General features: G+C 39.4%; 2 protein-coding genes across 4 annotated transcripts; both read right to left on the bottom strand.

Annotated features, from left to right (window-relative positions):
- Window positions 1–711: 711 nt before the first annotated feature.
- On the bottom strand, window positions 712–14,738 carry LOC112161843 (integral membrane protein GPR155). Of its 3 annotated transcripts, XM_024297316.2 has the most exons (21): window positions 14,412–14,733; window positions 13,889–14,078; window positions 13,663–13,810; window positions 13,457–13,586; window positions 13,201–13,379; window positions 12,955–13,107; window positions 12,818–12,885; window positions 12,170–12,341; window positions 10,187–10,342; window positions 10,026–10,109; window positions 9,831–9,954; window positions 9,674–9,758; window positions 9,480–9,567; window positions 9,188–9,404; window positions 7,917–7,994; window positions 7,538–7,686; window positions 6,121–6,216; window positions 5,971–6,035; window positions 5,759–5,896; window positions 1,551–2,037; window positions 712–1,397 (listed from the first exon to the last, which is right to left on the bottom strand). In XM_024297316.2, the coding sequence occupies exons 2-20, from the start codon at window positions 14,044–14,046 to the stop codon at window positions 1,593–1,595; spliced, it is 2,733 nt and encodes a 910-aa protein (XP_024153084.1). In that variant the 5' UTR covers window positions 14,047–14,078; window positions 14,412–14,733; the 3' UTR covers window positions 712–1,397; window positions 1,551–1,592. The 3 variants fall into 3 exon arrangements, with proteins under 3 accessions (XP_024153084.1, XP_036071384.1, XP_024153085.1); XM_036215491.1 differs by having other exon boundaries at window positions 712–2,037; XM_024297317.2 differs by lacking the exon at window positions 712–1,397 and having other exon boundaries at window positions 1,895–2,095; window positions 14,412–14,738.
- Window positions 14,739–17,106: 2,368 nt separating this feature from the next.
- mtx2 (metaxin 2) lies at window positions 17,107–22,322 on the bottom strand. Its single transcript, XM_024298041.2, has 10 exons — window positions 22,130–22,322; window positions 21,824–21,871; window positions 21,701–21,747; window positions 21,464–21,536; window positions 21,296–21,372; window positions 19,700–19,792; window positions 19,551–19,589; window positions 19,351–19,476; window positions 18,306–18,382; window positions 17,107–17,804 (listed from the first exon to the last, which is right to left on the bottom strand). Exons 1-10 carry the CDS (start codon window positions 22,167–22,169, stop codon window positions 17,645–17,647), a joined length of 780 nt encoding a protein of 259 aa, XP_024153809.1. The 5' UTR covers window positions 22,170–22,322; the 3' UTR covers window positions 17,107–17,644.
- Window positions 22,323–25,117: the final 2,795 nt, after the last annotated feature.

Below are 25,117 nucleotides of genomic sequence, written 5' to 3' on the forward strand. Positions count from 1 at the left end.
GAAATTCACCTCTGAGAGTGTTGGTATAAAGTAACTCCAAGCTGATATCTCATGAAATCTTTGTTTACTCACTTTGCCGCTAGCTTGCAACATAAAATAGCAAACAATACTCGAGTCATCAAGCTGTACAGTTCTGATCCAGATTCCAGCTCAGACGAGGAAATCAAAGACGTTCATGGATCTATTTGTCTGTAGTGATGCATCAGAATGGAGACTTGGGTCTGCCCATTTCACTTAAATTTAAGCTTTTCCAACTGTGTATTTTTACTTGTACAGAAGAAATACACAAAAATTCCTAAATTATTTTATATATGTCTTCTGTCATGACAAAAACATAACAGGTTCACGTTAAAAACATCAACAACGTAATGTAATTGACGTGGGTCTTTAAACTCCAACTTGTTCATGTAATTTCTGATTATTGTAGAAATATTTCAAATGAACAGCTTTATGTTTATCAGTTTGTAAGATAATCATTTTCAAGTCTTAATGTTGATATTGACAGCAGTTAAAAATAAAAGTGACCATGAAAAAGGGCTGAGTTAAATAAATGAGGTTGAGAAGGTCGGCGCACCAAACTTTCATGTTTGTGCACCTAAGAAGAAAAGCTAGGCACAAAAAACTAATCTAGAGCCCTGAAATGTTTTATTATTTGATTATCATTTTGAATTCTCAAACTTCATCAATTAAATGATAAATTAAAGTAGAACATTTGGATGCAGGTAGTGTTTTATTTGTGTCTTCAACAGTCCTCGACTCTGATCGAGTTTGGATAAAATAAAACGTTGACTTCACGTACAAATCGTCCTTTTCATACACACACAGACTGCATGCACACACACTTTCACATTTTTCTGAATGTCTTTAGGGCTTCAACGACTTAATGAAATGGCTTCATTTTCATGTTCACAGCAACATCAGTCCATCATTGTCCACTGTTTCTAAATATGTTGCATGTGATTATGATCATCATTATCAAATGTCTAGAAACGTTGTAAAGCAGCAGCCTCACATTTGTAAACAGTTTTAATAAACTCTTCTGGAGCTGCTTTGGCTGCCATGTGGCTGTAACAAATAAAGTTTCACAGTAACGGCATGCTTTATGTCTTCAAACGTCAGGAAATCAACAGCAGCATCAAAGTGACCCGACAGGTGTCTGCAGCGCCGCGCCAAAACAATCCGGTGGTTTGCATAATTAGACAATGTGCAGAATGCAGTCGGACAGTGTAAACAGTTTCAGTGCAGAGGCGTCTGCGCAGCTGAATCATGCAAGCAGCAGGCGCAGACGGGGGGGAACAGCTTGCAAATGGAAAAGTGGTGACGCGAGGTTTTGTCCCCTAAAGGAGAACTGATGAATCCGTTAGGAATGACAAGGTTTAGTGCTTTCTGCTGCAGCACTTTAATGACAAAAAAAGAGAAAAGTGGAAATTTTTAAAGGTTTAAAGATTTAATCGTAAATTGGAAGAATTTGAGGGGAAAAAAAGCTGGTTATATTTTGCAGCAATAACCAGACTCAAGTTTTGGAAGAAACTTTTGTTTTGGATAAATACCTTCATTTGTTGTGTTTTGTACTGTCTTTAAAGGTCAAAAGGTCACAGCAGACATGGGGGAGTTTCATTAGCTCCACCCCCCTCCTGTGTGAAGTGGTACAGCAGGCCGAGTTCGTCCCTGAAGCTCTGCTGGCCCGTTAGGCGCCGCAGCACTCCTCCCTGCTGCAGGCGGACGCCGTAGAGTTCCGCCTCGGTGCGCCCGCTGCACAGGCCGCGCTCCACCAGCCAGTCCACCAAATCACTGCCCTGAAAAACCTGTTGGGGGTGGGGCGGGGGCGGGCTTGACCTAGACTCATGTTGGTGCAGACAGTTGCCGAGTTGTTGAGGCTGCAGCTGGGAGAGCCGCGGAGCGTCCGCGCTGCAGGACTTAACCGGACTGAGGTTCTGGACTGGACCCTGTGGCTGCTCCGGGACGTCTGTGTGCGAGGGAGTATGCTGGGATGGGGAGTGTCCCGCTGGGTCCTCCTGCTGCAGCCCCCCTTCAGACCTGCGGCAATCAGAGGAAGGATTCACCGGTCGAAGGGTTGACACTCTCCACCGATCCGCTACAGAGGAGCAGTGAGGAGGCAGAGGCCAGCAGGAGGAGCAGGTCGAGGAGAAGACAGAAATGAATCCGTCAGAAAAAGGAATTGGTTAGAAGATAAGCAGAGTCAAAGTGGATTCCAGCTGGAAAGGTTGCTTTAAGTCCCACTCCGATCCTCTTAAAAGCTTTCCCAGAGGTCTTTGAGTTATGATGATGCAGTTTTTAGCCAAAATCAATAAACATTTGTTGTTTTCTAGGACATAGTTTCTGCAGAGCAGCAGTAGTTCATTTAGGTTGTGTGACACTGCTGCTACGTACCATTTTCCACATATGTAACTTCAGTTTCTTGTGATCCATGTGGAATATTCAGAAATATTTCTTGGATTCGTTGATGTGCGCAGATATGCGTCAAGTGTTTTGGCGACGAGTCTTTATGTGAATTCAGTTTTGAGCAGTTCGGAATTTTTGGTTGGTTGAGAATGAAACTGTTCATGTGTAGTTTACGTAGTTCAACTTTGATGTTAATCTTACGCATTCATGCATAATTATTGCGCAAATTTGTGGCTTTCCACAACCTTTTCACGATGTCCAACGGACTTTTCATGCATGTACAGCTGATGTAAAACTTTTATATCGCACATATGACATTAAAATAATGTAACTGATGCATGAATCACTAATGAGTTTCATATATACATTAATCACGTATGATTCATGCAAGTTTCATGAGATGTGATGGGAATATAAATCTTTCAACCCTCCAAAAGTCTATACTAGGGCTGCGAATCGTCAATAATTTCCAGAATGGATTCAGTTCACCAGTACCTGGATCGATTAGATTCTGATTTTGTTTTTTATTCCTTCAATCCTCTCATTTTAATTCCATTCAAGGAGCGGGAGAGATTGCAGAGATCTCAGATTCCAGGTGGATAGTCTGTGCTCCTGTTCTTGGCTGTGGACCTCGCCCCCCCACCTGCCCCCCAGTCCTGTCTGGCTCTATTTAAATACGTAGTTATAGAGTTAGATAAGCTAATTCTTCTTTAGTAGTTCTGGTAAATCCACTGTCTGTCCTGGGAGAGGATCTCGCCCTCATGTGAGCATCCCTGAGGTTTCTTCTTTTTTCCTGAATCAGGTTTTTTAGGAGTTTTTCCTTACGGAGAAGGAGGGTCTAAGGGCGGGGGTAACCTGTTTAGTTTAGTCTGTTTAGTTTAGCAATCAGATATTGTTTCTAGTTTATGACCGACCTTCTGCTTCTGTACAATTACCAGCATGAAGCCCAATGAGGCCATTTTTTGTCGTATTAGGCTATATAAATAAAACTGGATTCAAAATAAAAATTTTACACGATTTACATATTTAGACACTTTTGTCTAGACATAGATTAATGATCTATATAAACATGTTTTGAAGATCTTCATATTAATCTGATCCAGTTCACATGCTGTAAAATGTATTAGTGAAATAATGACATCCCTGATAGCATACAGTGTTACATGGATTCTCAATGGAGAATCTCCAACAATTGCTCTGCTTTACTGGAGGGCGTTTCAGTTTGGCCACTAGGGGTGTGCCAAAATATCGATATTGCGATATATCGCGATATTTAGTCCTGCGATCGATTCTCGATGGGTTCTCACCAAGTATCGATATTATATTTTCATTTAAAGAGGCTATAGCGCTGAGCGTCTGAGTCGCGCGCCGGAACTATGGGCGCACGCTGCGTCGGACTTTAAATAGCGATGCACGCGCTCGTTCGGGAGAAGCACCGGTGAGATACAGGCTCTGTAGCGCGTGTGTGAAGCATGTCTACCTGTCAGCATTTATCATCCATCTGTAGGAGATCCAGCCGGTAAGAAGTGACTTTGTCTGAGCGCTAGAATGTCAGCGATCACTTACTTTCTGTTTGCCGTGGGAACTGAGCGCGTGCTACGCAGTTGTCTGTGTATGCTTCAAGGAGCGTCGGAATTTTCGCTTTCATGCACTTCAATGTTTAACCTGCTGCTGTACGGTGTAACTTTGATAAATTTATAATGTGACGTTTTCAAACAATGTAATTACTTGTTGCTAATGTTAATATTAAAGTAATTCTTAAATAAAAAAGCAGGATTTGATGTATGAAGTTAAATTTAAATGTAATTAAACTAAAGTACATGAATTCACTGTAAAATTAGGGAGAATGCTAATTAATTGAAGCACTTAAAATTATATTTATTGCCATTATTATGTGTGTTTTAAGGTCTTTACCTATTAACTGCTGACTGACCAAATGGAAAAATGATAAAAATTGGAAAAATAATCTCAAGTAACAGTCTGAGTAAATCAGCCTTTATTTTTGGATGCTCAGCCCTTTTCAAGTGAGAGAAAAGTGCACGAAAAATTAGGTCAATTTTGAGAGAGGCTGTTAAACATTATGTTCATCATCCTTTGTTTTGGAGGTAGATAGCTGTCACTACTTGACTTATTTAATATTTGTTCTGTTTACAACAATTCTGCACTAAGTAGTGTCACTGCTGATCATGTTTACTATTGTTAACATTGAATTTGACAGATAATTCCAATTTGGTTGTTGTCAATGTTTGTCAAAGACATAGTTATACTGATTTCAACATTTTTGCACAAAAGTGTGTATAATTTGTTGCACAAAATAAGAAAAGTTGTTTAGTATGATTGTGTTTAAGGTAAAAAAGACAAATGGGGATATATTTCCCCCCAAAAACATGTTCTATATAATGGTAGTTATTAGAGAGGATTTTTACCAATTATCGCAGTATCGCGATATTATCGATATCGTGAGCCATGTATCGCGTATCGTATCGTATCGTGAGGTACCCAGTGATTCCCAGCCCTATTGGCCACTAGGTGGCGATCGCGCTATAGCATTACACCTTATTCCAGAAGAAGAAGAAAAAGAACTTTAAAATAATATATCCTTAAAAGAGTTTGGAAAATTCATACCTATGAGTTTATAAGACTGTTCATGTAGTCAGCAATGCATGTTTAGGTCGAATGAGCGTTAGCATTAGCCGTCCTATTGGAAATCCCATTATACATTAGCATCAAGCTAGCAGGCTTCAGCATTATGCGCTAGATCGATCTCTACTTTGATGAATTGATTATTGATCTATTCTGCTTAGATGGATTAATCGATCTGAAGCTCCATTCTGGGGCGGCCATGGTGCAGCGGTAGGGCGGACGACTCCTAATCGGATGATTGCCGGTTCGATTCCTGCCTGTGTGTTGAGGTGTCCTTGGGCACTGAACCCCACATTGCCTCTGGTGGAAGGTTGGTGGCAGTGTTCGGCTGCGGTGTGTGAATGGGTGGATGGATTTGTGACTGTAAAGCACTTTGGGCCTCGTTTATATGAAAGCTTTGTCATAACTCAGAAAATGATCCATTTTCTAATGTTTGACATTTCTGTGAATTGAAGGGAACGCCATCCGTCACTACATAAAACCATGGCTTTCCTCAGAAAAATACTGATCTCAGAAATATAATTTTAAGCTTAATTTTCTTTTTATATGTCCTCCATCATCAGAAAAATGTCACAAAAACGTGTTGGAAAACCATTTTCATCGGAGTGGGTCTTTAAAGAGAGCAATGTGAAAGTTCACAGATGAGAGTAGATCATTAGTCACAGCTGAGTTCAACAAAGGACGCGGAGCTTTAGCTCCCCACAACATTTACCTGCGCGTGAGCACGATGTCCTGCACACACTGGTCTTTGTGATAGCGGACAAACTGAGTACAGGTGAGTCTGACCTCCTCAGGTACACCTGCTGGACTCAGGTCCTCATCCTCCCTCCCGTGCCACATGCTGAGCAGCCTGGGAAACACAAAGTTAGTCCACATACCAGCGCAGAAATCTGTGCAGGAGCCAGGAGGAGGCGCCAGTCTCACCTCTTCTTAAACGGCAAGAGGACGAGGTTTCTGTCCAGGCCGAAAATACCAAAAGACAGGAAACCCTGGACCAGAAATACAGGAAATACAAACTGAGTCGTACTGTACGCGCACGCACAAACACACACACACACACCCACAATGGATCACCTGTCCATAGTTAGCCACAGCGCAGAAGAACTGCAGCTCCAGGTAAAGTCTTCCTGGATCCTCGTTGAACAACCACCACAGACAGCTGGACAGGTTCTGCAGACACGTGAAGACACTCCTTTGTCTGCTTTGACACTTTTCAACATTAACACATTCAACTGGGAAGGAGATTCTGAAGGAGAAAAGCGGCTCATCAAGCTCAATTACACTTTCAGCCATTCCAGTAATCTTAGGATCAAAACGTTCAGCTCATTCAGGACATCACTGCTTGGATTTTTGGTATTCATTGACTCTATAGTTTTTGAAATATTGAGCAAAATAGGCTGCATAGGAAGTGAATGAGAAATTCTTCAAAAACTTTGCACTTTGATGCCATCATTAACAGTAACTTTAGAATTTGGAATTGAGCTTTTTCTGCAAGAATTATGGAAGCTCATTTGGGTGTTTTGCACCTGCTGAGGTTTTTATGCAAATTTAGAAATTTATATGAATATTTTAGCAACATGCTAATGTTTTGACTAATATGTTATCTACTGAGGTTTATAGATTACTTTTGAGTTTAGCAATTTTTTTTAGGCTAACATTTTTAATGATTTAGCATTTATTGAGGATTTTTAGGCTATATTGGAGTTTAGCTAATATTTTATCAATGAGCTAGCATTATAGGCTAATTTGATATCTATTAAAGTTTGTTGGGGTTCTTTGTAGTTTAGCTCATATTTAAGCAACACACTACGGCCCAATCTGAATTCTTCCCTTCTCCCTTCCCCTCCATTTGAAGGGGCAGTTTAAGTGCTAGTCGTATCCGGAAAATGTATTTTTTAAATCTGACCCTCCAAACGGAGAGCAAACAAGTCCTCCATCGCCAAGGTAAACTGTGTTGCGCTGAGAAGCACTTTTCTTCAGGTGGATGCGCTCTGAGGCACATTCGGTTACATTTAAATGTAAGTAATGACTTTTTGCTGTAGCACGACCTTTTTAAAGTTATAAAACTGCTGTTATTATGTATATTCAAGCACTGGAAGCTCCGCGCTAATGCTAGCGGACAAGCGATTATTGGTGACGTCATCGAACAAAAGTGACATCCGGTATATAAGACTATTTTTTCATAACTTTCTGTTTGGAGGGCTAAAAAAAAGGGTAAGGGAGAAGGGAAGAATTCGGCTTAGGCCTACATGTTTTTGCAAAATTGGCATGTATTGAGGATTTTTAAGCAAACTTACAGACAATTTTTAAGAAATTGTAAACCAGTTTCAAGTCTTTTAGCAAATGTAACATTTTGCAAATTGCTTCTGCATTTTCAGCGACCAGATTCAGCAAAAAGCATTCAAACTAGCAATATTTTTCTAGTTCTAAATGCCGTTGTTTTATTAAAAACAGCGTGTTTTTTTTTTTCTTATCAGCGACAATCTCTCACCGCCAGCAGGCAGACGTTGAGCAGCAGACAGAGCAGAACGTGCCTCACGGTCTGTCTCTCATCTGGGCTCTGGAGTCCTGGAGGAGGCAGATTCAAAGGCTGCTCTGATGCTGAAGGACCCTGATCATCGTGGAGCGCCCCCCTGTGGCCTGCAGTCAAACTTAAAGTTACAAATCCAGCTCCACAACAACTGATCTTCAATCAGTCATTTTCTGGAAGTGGCAGCAATTTCTATGATGAACATTAAGCTTTATGTACACAGTTAAGGTGGACTTTTACAGATCTGACTGATCTTTTGAGTGTCTGTCATCACTGCATGCACACCAGCTGGAGGTCCTCTTTGAAATGATGGTCAGGAGCAGGTTAAAGCCTCAGTCACCTGTGCTGTTTGTGTGCTCTCTCTGAGTGCTGGCTATCATGTCAGGCACCGTCTGGAGGGGAGAAATGCTGTGGAGACCTGCACAGAAGAACATCAAGTTCACCTGCTTACGTTTAAATCACATCAACACAAAAGTATGAAAATAATCATTATTATTCTTGTATAACAGTCCAGGTGAAACAACCACGTTTAGATTTAAAACCTTTTTATAAATTTGAAGAATTTAAAAAAAAAGTACCAGAAATGCAGCTTTGTCAGTTTGACATCATTTTGCACATTTGTTTAAACTTTTAGAAAGCAGAAATAAGAAATTAAACTCAAATTCAACAAAGCATTTTAGTGGGGTTCCAAAAGTTTCTTTAAGTTAAATGTAAGATTTTGTAAGACCTTTTTAGGGGCCATGGATGTCAAAAAAATTAAGACCAGTTTCTTAGACTATTTCCCATTTTATTATCATTTCTCATTTTATCAATTCCTTCCCATTTTTTAATGTCTGTATTATTAAAAATGGGAATATTTAAAATAACATTAAAAAAATCCTGTTAATTAAAAAATATCTTGTCTATGGTCTGTGATGTGATGCTGTAGAGCTCTTCTTTTACTTCTTTTTTTTTTTTATCAAACGGCAGTGGGTATTCAGGTATTAGTCCATAACAATTGCTCTTACCGATGTTTATTTACATAATTTGATCAAAAAAATCTTAGTTGAAAACATTTAATTTTTGACATGAAATGTGAAAAGGAGAAATTTCAAGCAGCACAATTTTTTGAGGCTCAGATATCAAAAATCAAGACTTTTTAAAGGTATTATTTCATAAATTCAATGCTTTTAAGACAAATGACAAACCAAACAAACTCAATATTTTCAAAGTTTTGGGTCTTTTCGGATAAGTGCAGCTGTCAAAACAAAAAATCCCATTTACATGTATTTTTAAATAAAACCACAATTATTCTTTCATTATAATTTGCATTAATACTTTATATTTTGAATTCAATAGTAAAATATTTTTAATTTAATAATTTGAATGAAAACTAATTTTTCATAACTGTTTGGGTGAACTTTAAATACATACCTCTTTCCTGCAAACATCAATAATGTGATGGTGACATGCAAACAAGCACAAGTAAATTTAGGAATTTTAAAAATACCTTTAAGCTAAACCCTTTTAGTTTGCCAATAGTACTGTAAAGCATTTAAAATTCATAAAGGAAGTTTATTGTGAAGTCCAAAAGAATACCAAAAGAGATTTGGGGAAAAAACCCATAGCGACCTGAGTTGATGCTGCAGGCAGGTGAGATTAGTGTCTGTGTCTGATGCCGTGAGTCCTCCGCTCCACCAGGGGGCCTCGGTTCCTCGCTGGTGCCGGTCGCAGCAGCTCTGCTCAGAGCCTCATAGCCGCTTTGCTCGCGGCCTCCCTGGCTGAGGCCCATCAGGGACACGGCGCCGAGCACTAGACTCACAGCAAGAACCACAGCAGAGGTGATGATCTGTGGACGCACATGGGGAGAGGAACAAGATGCATTCTGGAAATCAGACCTTCTGTGCTAGGAGTTTGTTCCAACCTGAGCTCTGCCATAGAAGAAGGCGGAGTCAATGGTATTCGTCCTCTCTCCTAATATCAGAAGAATTCCAACCATCAGAAAGGGGATTCTACAAAAACACAACACAGAATTTGAGCAAAAATGATTTATACAGCACAAATTTAAAAAAAATGATCATTGTCTTGTTCTGTTGGGGTTGCAGTGTGGAAACATACCCCCATCCCAAAACCATGAAGACTCCAGGTCGGAGTCTCAGCAGATCATCTCTGTTTGTCAGAGCCATGCAGAGAGGAATCAAACCTGAAACAAAAAAACACAAATAGAAAAAAAACAACAGGCAGAGAGCTGCAGCTCTCACAAACCTCAGCGTACCTGTCCAGATGTATGTGCTGTACAGAGAGCCGTACAACAAGGTGAAGGTGAGAATTTTGCCCAGAAGGACGTCTTCTTGTTTCACCAAGAAGTTCCACAGGATCATACCGATGCAGACCAAGAACTGCAGAGCAGAGAGCACAGAGCTGAGGCAGCCGCCAACACGCCGCGTCACGTCAGCAAACACAGACTCACCTGGGCCAGGAACAGGTTCAAGACAAAGATGTGAGGGAGTCTGCTGAACTTCCTGCTGAGCAGCATCACGCCGATGGTCCAAACCTGAGAGCCACACAGATGAAAGTTCTCATCCGCTGCTCGTGCTTCACAGACATCCGTGAAAAGAAAGGATACAGCACCAGTGCGACGAGGCTGATGACGCTGCTGTTGAAGCTGACGTTCTCCAGCTCGGCCATCAGCGGGGTGGGGTCCATCAGCGGGATGGTCAACAACCAGGCAGACACGTACATGATGGGGGCGGACAAAAACGTGCTGATCACCATCCCTGACGTTACCTGAAGGACAAAGACTCAAGAGTTTAAAAAACACTTTTGGGATTATGTTTTCCAACGTTAAGGAGAGGAATGAGACTCAACAGGAAATGACTCTTAGTAACTAGATATATAGCATTGCCTGTGATGATGCTAGTGAGAATGCTATAAGCTGGATGTGCCTGCTGAAGATGCTAAAGCTAATGGCTGAATATGCTGAAATTCCAGCTGATAGCTAGCCAAAATATTAGTTGAATTCTAAATTGGCCAAAACATTGAAAAATGTCTAATTTTGCCAAAACAGCTAGCATGTTGCTAAATTAAAAGTTAAATTCTAAATTACCCAGTAGTTACTGATCATTTTTAAGTCTGAATGGTGTCTTTAGATGAAAGTAAGCAGAAGTTCACAAGTTTTTGAAGGATTTCAGCAATTTCTCATTCATTTCCTATGGGGCATATTTGGCTCAGTATTTCAAAAACTATACATTTTTATGAATACCTAAAGTAAAGTAGAAACAGTGATGTCGTGAACAGGCTGAATGTTTTGATACCAAGATTGCTGAAAGTGTGATTGAGTTTTTACGTGCTGAAAGGAGAATCACTATAGTGTGAATGTTTACTAAGCATTCACACAAATATCCCTGAGATGGACGGGTGACCTGGTTGACCCCACCACCACCTGAAGACAGTTGGAATAGGCTGCATGTCCGTTTGGCTGGTTTGTGAATGAAGTTTGTTTAGTTTTACACCACAAACTGGGTGAATCCTCGATTCTGATTGCATTGTTTATAAGTAATTTTATAATTCATGAAGGATTTTTTTTTAATTGTTTTATACACATTTAATTCTCAGGGTTAATGGTTGATATTTCTTCAATCAAAGCGATACAAAAACACTTGTGAACTTTGTTTCTATGAAACAAACTTTTTCAACAAAAACAAGCAGTAAAACTACGACCACATATGCAAAGATGCCACTACGCTGGGGCCTACATGCCAGTTTTTCAGCAAAATCGTCCGATGGTAAATGTAATCGGGTGGCGACAGTCAAACTTTTACTCGCCATGCAGCAGTTCTAAGAGAAAGTTCAAAATGAGCGTTGACTGAACGATTTTTGACATTGTTCAGTGGCCGCCCGGGCACATCTGGAGGTCACGCAGAGGCAGTTCAGTGACAGGAAGGCAGAAGTGCAATAACTGACTGTTAGGAGGCTCTCCAAGGTCCCCAAAATCGTCTGAGGATCGGCAGGTTTTAGACTGCCCCCCTCCAGCTACCCCCTGCCCCTGTGCTGCCATCCCACTGCCACCATCCGGTTATTAGAAATCGTGCGGCTGCAGCGCTAGGACTTGATGAGGCCTGTTGACATGGGCCACTAATTCCTCTATGTTTCATGTGTCTGTGCATACACACAAGCTCTGAGAGCTCACGGAGGACCATAAGCTGCATCCCGTTACCATGACAACAATTCATATAGACTACTTCTTGTGAAAAACAATTTTAAGGTATAATGAACACCTTGTTAGGAATTACAGAGTTTTTTTTTAAGGTTTTTTAAATTAAATTTAAATAAATTGAGAAGCCCTTTTTGTATTAATGTCATAAGGCACAATAAATAGATCAGTAAAAAGATGCAGAGGTTAGATTTTCCAGGGGGGGGCCCGAAGAAAAAGGGAGAAGAACATGAGGGTGGTTGGTGTGAGTGAGGAGGGTGCAGAGGAACAATGGAGGTGAACATTGAAGCGATCCCTAAGGAGGAAGGAAAAAGTCTTCCTTCATTTTTGATAGTTTCGCTCTTGTCCTCTCATGTGCCTGCTTGGTCCTCACAGCAGTGAAACCCTGTCATGGAACTCACCACCTCTAACTCCATGTTGTAGTGTCCGGCGTAAATGGCCACGCTCGGTGCAGTTGGGAAGGCTCCGTACAGAAAGGCAAAGTTGGACAAGCTGGTGTGGTTGGCGCTCGTCTTGTTCACTCCAACGTCCAGAATATCCACCAAGTCTTTGCAGACCAGTGGCATCACCAGGCTGAAGAACAGCAAGTCACACAGATCACATTTCTTCCACATCAATCTTTCTTTCTGTGATTTTGAAAATAAAATAAAAAATTATTTATGCTTACATATTTTATGCTCATTTTACTTTGTCTGCTAAACCATGTCTCATTGTTTTTATACCAGTCCAATGTGGTGTCGCTCTTTACAGATCAAGAGTAAGAGGCCTGCGTGTCATCTCTAGTGTTATATCTCGTTGGATCCATTAGTATGCAAGAAGCTTGAGGCCCACCCAGAATATTTTCTACGTCATAAAAACGATCCAACTACATTTTTTTAGTCTGCTTCTTATTCACAATAATTTCAATAAAGAAATAATAAAAAATGAAAATGTAATTTTAACCTTCTTTCTGCATGTCCTCCATCATCAGAAAAACGCCACAAGAAAATGTTAAAATACCAAAAACACAAGTTTCATTGGTGCTTGGAGGATTTAAGATCAGAACTCACAGTTTGGCTGTGATGAGGAGAATCAAGGCCACTCCGGTATCTCTGGTTAGCTTTCTAAGCTGTCCAACCTGTCAGCCACACACACACAGTTAAATGGTTACATTTACCTTTAACAAACACATTTGGCTGCCACTCACCATCGTCAGGCCGAGGTAAAACAACGCCGCCCCCCCAAATGAGTTGGCCAGCCCGTCGATGAACTCTGACAAGACGGCGGGAATCCGCTGACCCAGAGCAAAGTGAGAGATGATTCCCACGATCACCATGAACACTATCGGGTTCTTCATTACCTTCACAGGCAACAAGGACATCAAAGGATGCATTAAGGCTTTACACAGGTGTACACAAAGAAAAAAAGACCTCTGACAAACACCTGTGTGCACCTGTAACACTACAACTCCCAGGATGAGCAGACTGCTGCGCTGTGGATGGAGCGCCTGCTTCCACCTCTGCACCTCACAAAGAGCAAAGCCGATGGGGTTGAGCAGCATGAGGGAAACCGGGGCCACCAGGTAGATGTACTGCAGGTACTCCGGATACGTGCTTCGATACAAAGCATCGACTGCAGGAGAGGAGACAAACGGGTAATATTCAGCACATTTCTCCACGGCTGACACCGATGGTAAGTGTTCGCCTCACCTATAGGATATCCTAAAGCAAAGTCATTGCTCTGAGTGGCAAAGATTGCGTACAGACCCGCCTTGCTGTACCTGCTGTCTGGACTGGCCACCATCAGCGTGAGCCCACACACCAGCAGGAACACCGCCACCTGCACGCAGCGGCACATCACAGCGCCGCATGAAGCATCAGAACGGCGTCTGCTAGAAAACAGAGGATTGACAAACCTTTGCAACCAGGACACTCCAGAGGAACGCCCAGATGACGTCCCCGAAGTCCAACAGCACCATGTTTTTGAAGAGCAGCGCGGGCAGCGCAAACTTGGACACAAAGTTCCCCAAACCTTTCGCCTGGCCCTCTGTGATGATGTCAGCCCTGGAGAAGATGAACATGAAAGACTGAAATAAAAGAATAGACAACAGCATCCTCATTCGGGGAGATGAACTCCAGCACCTGCCAGCTATGTAGCCGCACAGAATGATGCCGAAGCACTCCAGCAGAGCCGGGAAGAGCTTATCGATGGACATGTGGGGCACGGCAGCAGAACCTGCCGGGCTGTCATGGGAGATGTTCTTCCCATGGATCAATACATAGCTGCTGACGGTCTCCATGGCGACGGGTCCAGGTGAGGAGAGTCAGCTGTCTGCATGGGGAGGGACAAAGAGGATTCTGTTAAAATGAATTAAAATAATAATAATAATTAAGAGGTTAACAGGATTAAATAGTAAAATATTCTGAGGGATAGTTATTATTCTGTTCCTTTAAGATTTTTTTTCTGGATTTTACTAAATTTCAAGATTTTTTTAAACAAAAAAATATGAGATTAGCAAATAGCATCAATAGCTTGTTTTTTTTTTTTTTCTGCGGTCAGGTGACCGTTAGCTCTAGCGTAGCTGCATGCTAAAAACAAACGAGAGGGCGCGGTAGCCCCGAAAACCGGCTCCTGAACCACCGAGCGACCGCCTCAAAGCCTCACCTCTGCGGCTCAGACCCGCATGGTTACGGAGGTGAACACCACAAAGCAGCTCCAACAGCCTCACATGACCGTTTTGTTATTCCCCGCCGCATTTAGGGCTCTTTCTGACAGCTGCAGAGAACAGAGACGCCCTATGGGAGCACACAAGATTGACAGAGGAAACAACCAATCACCGTCGAGGAAAACACCAACAGCTCATCTGTGATTGGTGGAATTACAATTCAGTCATCGCAAGAAAAGATTCCTCTTTTTTTTTTAATTTTTAAATAAACAAACAAAAAAAGTTTCAACTTTAGAGCAGTATCAACCTATAAACAAAATAATTGTATTTATAATAAATTGGATTTTAAGCCCTAAAAAGAAGGGGAAAAAACATGTAATCGATTACCACCGCTAGGTGGCAGCAGCTACTTCCATATGCAAAGTTTGCTGCTTTTAATTTCAATGAAAATCGTGTTTTTAAAGTGTTCTTATAGCATTTTTCTTACCATGGAGGACATGTTTAAATAAAACTGATCATAAAATTGCCTTTCTGGATTTTTTCTTTATTCAAATTGTTGTGAATCAGTAGCAGATTAAAAAATTGCCTTTGAAGAAAGCTTGTGATTTTCAAAAGTGAGTCACAGGCTCACTGCTCCACTCCATTCTGATTCATCCACTTGCAAACAGATATCTACATCTTTGTTTTCCTCGTCTTCACTGATATCTGATCAAAACTGTACGACTGGATAGATCTTTTGTTCTCATAATATGAGGTTGGGTTGTGAGGGGCTGTAAGCTAGTGGGAGAGTGTAAACAAAGAGATGATAGGAAATGAGGGTAGGCTTACTCCACGCCCAAAGTCTGAAACTTTTGACATTAAAAGATCTATTTTAGCCTCTTTCTTCCTGATCAAAACCTGTAGGACCCACAAAGTCTTATTGTAAGAAAAGGTGATGCTGCTTTGCGATCATTACATTGTTACTTTTATAATAAATATGAACTATATTTATCTTTTGGCTTAGTAAAAACAGAAATATAAGAGAAATTAGCATTTTCTCAAAATGTGAAACCGATTTTTACTTTTGACAGAAGCTTGTATGACTGCCTTTCAAAATAAAAGATGTGCTGTACCAAACAGGAATATCTCAGTGCAGTTATTGTACTCCTGTGAAATGTTTTAAACTAAGAAAGACAAAAGTAAAGACACTAAATCATTCTTGTGGGAATTAATCTTATTTAACTACTTTGATTTTCAAAACTGAAAACTACATTATTCAGAAAATGTTCTTTTCAACAGTGAGATATTTTAAGTTTGAGGAAAATTAAAAAAGATATTCTTCATTTGCAGATTTAATACAGCTAATTATATTGAATACATTTCTGAACATACCCTGCATGTAGCATCATTCTGTGTATTTGTTTCCTGAAACAGAAAAAATATCCTGACAACTTGATTTGATTTGAAGTGATTTGATTTATTTGCACACATGAAAAGGATATCTAAATATAAGTAAAATTCAATAATCCATCCGGGTTTATTCAGGACAGTAACACACCTCTGTTAAAAATTTTAAAAAGCAAGTAAACAAGAATCTAAAACAAAAAACAAACAATTTTAACATAACAATTACAAATCAAATTGATTTTATGAAAATTATTATTTTTTTTAAACAAAATCAAACCCAATTTTATTCATTGAGATCAAAATAATGTTTAAGTTATTTTTATTGAATCTTGCTGTCAATTGAGATTCATTCAAACTCATTTAATATTTTGTTGCCACAGTAGCTGAAAGAAAACTTAGCTTGTGACTTATGGATAGGAGGAAGATGGAATGTCTGCCCTTGCTTGATACCATAAGAGTGAAGTTGATATTTTTTTTTCTTTCAGAATCCATGTATCACTCATTCATTTGTTTTTCAACTTAAAATTGTAAAAAAAAAAAAAAAAAAAAAGAACAGTTTTTCCTTTTTTGTTTTTGTTTTTAAATTGGAAAACGGAAAAACATGAATGGTACACAGATTTTTTAGCACATCAGTTTGTCGTTGTGCGTTTCTGTCCTGCAGGGTAACAAATAGAAGGAAAACAAGGCTCCTCCTTTTTTCAGCATGTTTTCATCATCTAGCTGCTGTTTCAAGGTCATACAAGTTTGTTTGGAGCACCTTTTGGAATTAGGAAATTCATATTCTTATAACAAGAAATGTGTTGCTGGAGGTGAAACTGTTGTTTATTAGGAATGCTTAAAAAAAGTTTGAATCTAGTAAACTAAATACCTATAAAACAGTGGAAAGTGTCTTTTTTTGTGATTCTTCTCATTTTTTTCTTGGTTTGTAACCTGAGAGTTGAACCTTAAGTGCTCACATGCCTGCAGCCTGCGCCGCTCTTCCTCAGTACGACGCAGGTTTCTGTTTATTTCTCTGTCTGCCGCTCCGCTGATGACCTCCAGTTGTGCAGCCTTCGGTCACTGCAGCCCATCACTCATGATGCCACAGCTCCTGGAAGTTCACGGGTCAAACCCTGACCTCTAAAGGAAACCTGGGAGACAGACGCTGGCCTCACAAACACCACCTGATCAACGGCAGGCCAGCCAGAGCCAGGGGGCATCAGCCAGAGCAGAGGAGGAGGTGGGGCCCCAAACACAGACTTCAACTTATTTTATGTTTATTAAAATGTACTCATTCATGATGTGTTATACAGTCAAATTACAAATAGAGATGTTTAGACAACACTTTATTGGGGAAAATGTCATGGAGGCACTTCACATTTACACACACAGAAATCAGCATTGAGTCCCATCTCTGCTTTTGTCTGTACATAAGAAGTGATCCTCTGCACTTCTGCAGGCCTTTAAGTCTCATGGAGGAAGAGCATCACCTGCCTTTTGACCTCAAACCTGGGTCAAGTGGAGTTCTGCCTCCTGAGAGGCGGTCATGTCGAGGACACCGCCCACCTTCAGTGTGAACTGGAAAGGCTCAGGGACATGAATTACAGGAGGCCGCCTCCCAGAGGAGCATGGATTCAGAGGATCAGAGTGAACGGGAAGATGATGTGTAACACTGTGGAACTTCCACTTTTAATCTTAAATACTAAAGAGTGAATATAAATCTAATCAAGTTCTGCTGACTAAACCTGAAGGATCTGGCTGCCCCGGATTCCCATAAAACAGTATTTTTTGTGCAACAAAAGAGGGAATGAGCGACAGAAGTGGAGAAAACGGGCTATGAAGCGACTGAGAGAGTCTGCTCTGATCTTCAGGAGTCCTTGCTATCAAAGTAGGTCTGCTCGATCCGCCTGCAGAAGGACAGCAGGTTGCTGTAGCTCTTGACCCTGTCCATCAGCTCTGTGTTGGTCAGCTGGGTGGTCAGTATGGTGAAGAGGTGACCAAACACCAGCGCGTCCAGTTCGGTTGGACTGCAAACACACGTAAAGAAATGAAGCTTTGGGGCTAAAGGACATCATGTTGATAAAAACGGAAAAACTAACAGAAAATCAGTTCTCACTTTCACCATTTAACCGTAAATGCTTTGAATAATTGTGTTCTGGAGATTTTTTTTTTTTTTTTTTAATGTTAGGGTGTTGTTACAACACTTGACCACAAGGAGGAGTAAAGAGCTGCAGCCTCATGTGTCAAAAAGTGATAAAAGTTAACAACAGAACTCGTGCAAATTCTGGAGCTTCAAGAAAATTTAATATTTAATATTTTTGAACTTTTTTGAGTCATATTTATATTGTAACCCTCAAGTGTGGTAATGTTGTATGTTGATGTGTTGGTTGCACTGTACTTGTAGTGATTTGTGTTACCTACTGTTTTAAAAAAAATTGAATGTGAATCTTTGTAAATTTAAAGAATGTGCAATAAAGCTTTTTGGGAAAAAATAAATCAGAGACCAAAGTTCCAGGTAGAATACTTACTGTTTACCAAAGAAGAACGGTTGTGTCCCCAGTCTCTGAGACAGCGCCTGACAGCACTGACTCACATCCTCATAAACCTGCAAACACAAAGTCCTGCGGTGAGACGGTTTAGACGAGGAAAAGTTACTGTTTGAGTCATTAAGAAAAGTGGAAAAAGGGGGTTCAAATCGTGTACAACCATTAGAAAGACTAAAAAAACAGAATATTTTAGTCAGATCAGGGACTAAAGTCCCCCTATGACATTTTTAAAAAAAATTAAAACGTTCTCAGTAGTGTTTTAATTATGATCATGAAGTTTTTAACCAAAATCCCACAACCTAAATGTCTTAAATGTGTTGATCGGAATGCCTTTTTCCAAAATCTCCTCTGAAGGGGCGTGGCTTTTGGAGCTGAGCTGAGCAGCTCCGTCCCAGACATTACTGACATTTTTATGAAGCAGCGGTGAAGATTTATGCTAGTGAGACACAGAGCTATGATAATCCGACAGGGGGGTATAAGGGGCGGGGCTACTCAGCACCAAAAGACACGCCCCCTAAGAGGAGATTTTGGAAGCAGAGGCTTCAGATCAACATGGAAAATTTATTATTAAGACATTTAGGTTGTGGGATTCTGGTTAAAAATTTCATTATCATAGTTAAAAAACTAGTGGGAACGTTTTTTTAATTAAAAAAAAGTTAAACCTTCATAGAAAAATAAGTTATAATATGAAAACAAAGATCTGATTGTGATTGAAGATTCATGTAAATGTGGCAAACTGAACACATTCTGAAAAAGTAGATGCTAAAAAAAAGAAAGAAAAACATCAGGAGAACAACAATAACATGAAAAGAGAATTGCAGTCTAGCGAGGAAACACTAAATATGTCCTGAATCCTCATAAAAATGCCAGAAGAACATGTTAAAAACACTGTTTTCATCAGAGTGGATCTTGGGTGACGATAAATATAGAAAGTGGAGCTACTGGAGCTAAAGTCAGCTGATCTAATCGCCAAGGTCATCATGTTGGACTGTTTAGGAAAAGATTCATTTGTGGGGTTGATGCTAACCTGCTCGACCGTTTTCCCTCCCCAGCCAATGGCGTTCATCTTCCTGCGCACCTCCCACTGCTTCTGATAGGCCAGAATCAAGTTGAGAGGCCACGAGTACGGCTTGCCGTATCTGCAGCGAGTGATCTAGAAAAGTCCAGACACGCTGTCATGAGATCAGGGCGGGGCCACAGACACACGTGCAGACAGGAGACACGCACCTGAGAGACGGTGGTTTCATCACACCACTGGACGAACAGCTGTGGAGGACAGACAGGACAGGCGTCATGAAGACAACATGGGAGGAGCTGTTGTCATCACAGTTGTGTGTGTGTGTGGGGTGTGTGGGGGTGTGTGTGTGTGTGTGCACCTCAGCAGTGAGCAGCATGTTGTTGACCAGCTCCATGTACGCCTTCATCTCCGCTCTCTGAACGTCGTCCAAGCCGTCACTCAGAGAGTGACCCTGACAACCACAAACGGAGGACGAGAGACGATAAACCACAGAGGTTTATTTACGGCACTTCTACTAATCTTTCATTAATGCAAAAAAAAAAATGCAGTTTTCTTTCAAAGAGATTGAGGGACTAAAATTTACTGAAATGTTGTGGCTTCAGTTCCATAGTTTTGTGTCACTCAGAGCACAATTCTTAAAAATTGATTTTTTTTTTTTTTTTTTTTTTTTACACAGCAAAGTATCTAAAAGGCTAATATTGAATTTAAAATGGTCACAATTAAATGCAAAATAAACATTTATCATAGCGAATGCTGAAAAAACAGAAAATAAAATTATAATTAGAAAAAAACTCAACTGTGAAATGTATCATTATTGAAAGTTATTCAAAAAGTATTCAAAAGTTGTGAAAACAGTAAAATAAAGCAAAAATAAAGAGACTGAAAAACCTAATTTAATAACAAATATTTAATGAAACAAACATTGGAAAAATAAAATAATCAAAAATCAAAAAGGGTTTTAGGGATCAATAAGTATTGATAAAAGAAGACAACTGAAGATGAGAAAAATTATTCATATAAAAGATCTTTGAAGAAAAATTAGAGACCATAAAAAGACCTAAATAATGGCAGAAATTAAAATTTAATTAAAAAAATGTATGATTGACATTTATTTAAAATCACTTGCAGAAAGAGATTGTTATTTTAACTTAATTTTTTTTATTTAAATTAAAAATTAAGAATTTTCTTTTGTGGATATATGAATATTTTAATTGTGTATTTGGGTTAATATTTGCCAAAGTAATTAACTGACAAAACATTATTATTTCTTAAATCATATTTTTTTATTATTCACTATTTATTTATATATGTCTTTTTTAATATATTTTTTCTGGTTTTAACAATTCTAACACCTATCGAGGATCCAGTTTTTTTTATTTAAAATTGTTTTAATTTCTGGGTTTAAATTACCAGCACTTTTATGTATCATTTATTATTTTAGTAGTAAGTCTTTTACCACGGGTTGATTTTAAATATGAGTGTTGCACCGACCAGGCAGCAATTTTAATTTCGTTGTACATGAGACAATGACAAATAAAGATATCTATATAAATGTCATAACACCAACATTGATGAACAAAACATGTAAAAAAAACTTGAAGAATTAAGCAGCATTAAGCATGTATTACAGTTTCTGTGCACCAAAAATGATTCTTATTTTTTCAGAAGTTTCTGTGTTAACGAGAGCCGCTCTATTTATTGTCAAACTATATTTATTAAAAGAAAAATGGAGGTTAAGCTGCGGTTGACCCCACAGCCCAAGTTTGGATGGTCTGTGGAAAACGTAAAAATAATCTATATCTAATCAATTTATAAATTAATAACTTTAATCGATTTGATATATCTATATATGTTTTGTGGCTGAAATGGCTTCAAATAAATTAATAATTTAAAAAATAATAATAATAACCAAGAATCATGTGCATTACAGCTGAAATTGTGCTGATCTATTCACCTTAGCTTTGCTAAACTGCACGATCGGCCCGAGTTCTGACACGACCTGGTTCCCCACATGAATGAAAGGTATTTTACCTAAAGGAAGAGCAAAAACAACACTGAGGTAATAACTTCACCTCTTACTGTACTTTGACATTAGTAACATTCTCCAAAGGTCAACACTGACCAGACGGCGACATGTATTCAGCGTTCGCTCTGCAGACCACCTGCACTGGGAGTCCACACATCCGGAGGTACGCCTGCAGACCAGACAGAGAGCTGCTGAAGAAACCTCATTCATAACATGGGGGGATCTGTGGTGCATTCATGGTAAATCTGACAAACCTAGACGGAAATATACGTTTCTGGATTCCAGGGAGACAATTTAAAAAAAAAAAAAGTTTGTTTCTTTGCAATAAATTACCTGAACTGCAAAAGATGAGGCGGAGTCTGACAGCAAAATCTGATCTTCTGTTAGAAAAAACAGGAACAAGCGTCAAGCTGGGAAACGTGCAGACTGAATGTTCTGGGCGGTTCTTCACCTTACCCTTCAGTGGTTGGTACAAGGTGGCATTTTCAGGCCAGGGTTCAGCAGCTGTCAATCACAAATAATGATCACTGAGTAAAAGTGTAATTATTATTTGATGTTTACATATTGTTTTTGCATAAAACAGTCAGCTGACATCTATCAGTGCATCTGTCTGGTCTTCCAGGACCCACTATACCGAGGTCCAAACCAAACACAGGTGTGTTTTCATCCCTCGGGTCAGGTAAACGTGAGAAGCAGCTCCAGCTAGCAGGCTAAAAGTAGCTAAATAAAGAGCACAGAATGAAGCCAGGACGTAAACGTTACCCGCCATCTGCGACACGAAGGCCTCCGCAGCGAGAGACATGACGAGCAGATACACGGAGGCTCTGGGATCAACTTGAACCGAAACGGGCCGGTTCACAAGCGTTTCATGTCAAATTAAGGACAAATGTTGATGTGCAGTCATGGACCGGTCCGCCGTCGATAGTCATCCCCCGAGAAAAAGGGCTCTCTGAATATTAGTTCCGCATTCGAACACGCATGCGCAAAACCATTCTGCTGTTGCAACCCAATTACATGTAAATATTGTAAATATACCGTGAATGGCGGAAACAGGTTGGAGCCATATACATACATATGATCAGTCAATGGTTAGAGCACGGGTCTACAACCTTTAATGCTTAAAAAAACATTTGGTTCCAGTTTCTTACAAACCAAAACCCGGAAAACTGCGTATTCCCACACAGCCTTTTAGAAAAACACACTTCATGTATGTTTTTGTGGCCGTTAAACCACTCCTTTATATAACTTTTAGATATTTACAATAATTGATTATAACAGTGTTATATTTTTCTATACATAAAAATATTAACTTATTTACTTTTGACAGCAGCACACACGTGTTCCTTTCAAAATAAAATACTCCCTTTGTCAAATAAAATCAGAAAGGTTGATTTACCTGCGATAATGCTAGTGAGAATGCTTTTTACTGAAGAAACTAAAGCTTTTTGCTAAAAATGTTGAAGCAATTTTCTTTTTTTAATTGCTGAACAAGGTCCTGAATGTGCGGAAAGTACATCATTTGCAGAAAGTGCACAAAATGTGAAAAACCTCTCGAAAATTGTGTAAAAACGGCATAAAATCTTAAATTGTGTAAAATGTTTGGCTACCAAAAGAACATGCATGAATGTTCTGAATGTTCTGAATGTTTTGATACCAACGCTGTTTCAAAAGTGCACAAAGTTTTTAAAGGATTTGAAAAATTCTCGTTCATTTTCCATGAGGCTAGTAAATTTGCAAAAAAATTGTGTAAACTCTTAAAAAAATGTAGGAGGATATATACCAAAAGTACAAGAATAAATGTCCTGAACGCGCTGAACGTTTTGATACCAATATTGCATAAGTTTTAAAGTGCAAAAAAAGTTGAACATTTCCCCATTGACTTAACGTGGGCTAAAAATTTGCATGAATTGCGTAATATCCCAAAAATAAAAAAAACTTAAATCTGCTTATTGAACCTCTTGATACCAAGATTGCATAAATTGCTGAAAGTGTGGTTAAGATTTTACGGCCCAAAAAACGTACGGAATCTGACATTAACTATAATAAAGATAAACAGGATCACAAAAAATGACTAGGAATGACAGGATGGTTTGTTTCAAAAACTGATGATCCACTGGGATTTTCACACAACCATCGGTAGGGTTTAAAGAAAATGGTCAGAAAAAGAGAAAATATCCAGTGAGGTGCAGTTCTTTGGGCAGAAATTTCTTGTTAATGTCAGAGAATGGTCACTGGTTCCAGCTGACAGAGAAACAACATGAACTCAAATAACCACTGGTTACAACTGAGGTCTGCAGTAGAAATCTCTGAACGCAGGACAACCTTGATGCAGGTGGACTAGAGCAGCAAAAGAACACACCTAGTGACATTCTTGTCAGCTAGAAAGGAAACTTAGACTACAATTCACACAGAATCACCAAAACTGGACAATAGAAGATGGAAAAACGTTGTCTGGTCTGATGATTCTCCATTTCTGCAGCCAAATTTGGATGATAGGGTCAGAATTTGGTCATTGGTCAAGGTGGAGGAGGAGTAATGATGAGGGAAATACTTTTGGCATACATGCTACCAATTCATTAGCATTTAGTTGATGTTTGCTTTTAACATAATTTGTGTCTGTTAATGGTCCATTTTAAACATATCTGTGCATTATTACAACAATAAAATAATGTCGTAAATGCTCTTAATCCAAGCGTTTCATCACATGTCCTCCTGCAGTGCCCAGTCCTGCCAGACGGGGGCAGCAGTGTTTCAAGTAAGGTGAAAGGAGAGTTATCCTTCACGACACATCCGTCACGCGGAGACGCACATTTACTCACACATCAGTGGATTTTCTGTGTATCTACATTCTTTAATGTTGGGCTGTTTTATGGATTTTAGAGTTTCTTTTACACCAACGTCAAAATGCAAATAAACAAAAGGCTACAAGCAGCTGATTTACTATATTTTCTCTGTAATTTGATAAACATTTGTCAGTATTCTGGATTTTCTGGAATCCGCCGTCGCGCAAATTGTTCAGTCTTCTGCGCGTGTTTCTCACCACGTCTCGACAGGAAAAGGGCAATTATTGCTCCCTTTGCTTTCATATGAGTGGGGCAGTTTACTGACGGGCTGCACGGCTGCTGCGGCTGCAGGATTTCTGTAAACCCCAAACCAACACGGTGATTTATAAGGTCTTTGTGGACTGGATCTTGTTAGAAAAAAAACCGCTGTAAATTTATAGTAAAAATGGATACAGAAATTTCATCTGTATTTCATGTATTTTACAGATGTAAAAGTTTTAAAAGGGAAATCCAAGTGTTCAATAATACAAATTAAAATGATGAATATCAGACACAGAGCAGGTCGGAAAACTTCAAAGATTTTTGGCAAAGATTCCCAAAAATATATATATATATATATATATATATATTTTTTGCTAAAATGTTTAAATTGTAATAAAAATGCCACATTTTACAACCTTTTTTATAAATAAAAAACAGATATCACGTCATTTCCATCTTATCAGTCAACACGTTGTGGTTTGAAACAAGTTTATTCTATTTTATCAAAAACATCGACACATATAAAAACTCTTACAGTGAGAGTTACTGTTTTCCAAAAATTTAAAATATATAAAGAGAACAGACCGACAGGTCGCTACGAAAAGAATAAGATGTGCTTCTAAATATTAAAATAAGTACTGGCGTATGGAAGCAGAATAAATTGGAATGAAATAGGGTGCGTAGACCTTAAAAAAATTTTTAAAAA

Source organism: Oryzias melastigma, linkage group LG15 (genome assembly GCF_002922805.2).
Source record: "Oryzias melastigma strain HK-1 linkage group LG15, ASM292280v2, whole genome shotgun sequence".
Taxonomy (NCBI): Eukaryota; Metazoa; Chordata; class Actinopteri; order Beloniformes; family Adrianichthyidae; genus Oryzias; species Oryzias melastigma.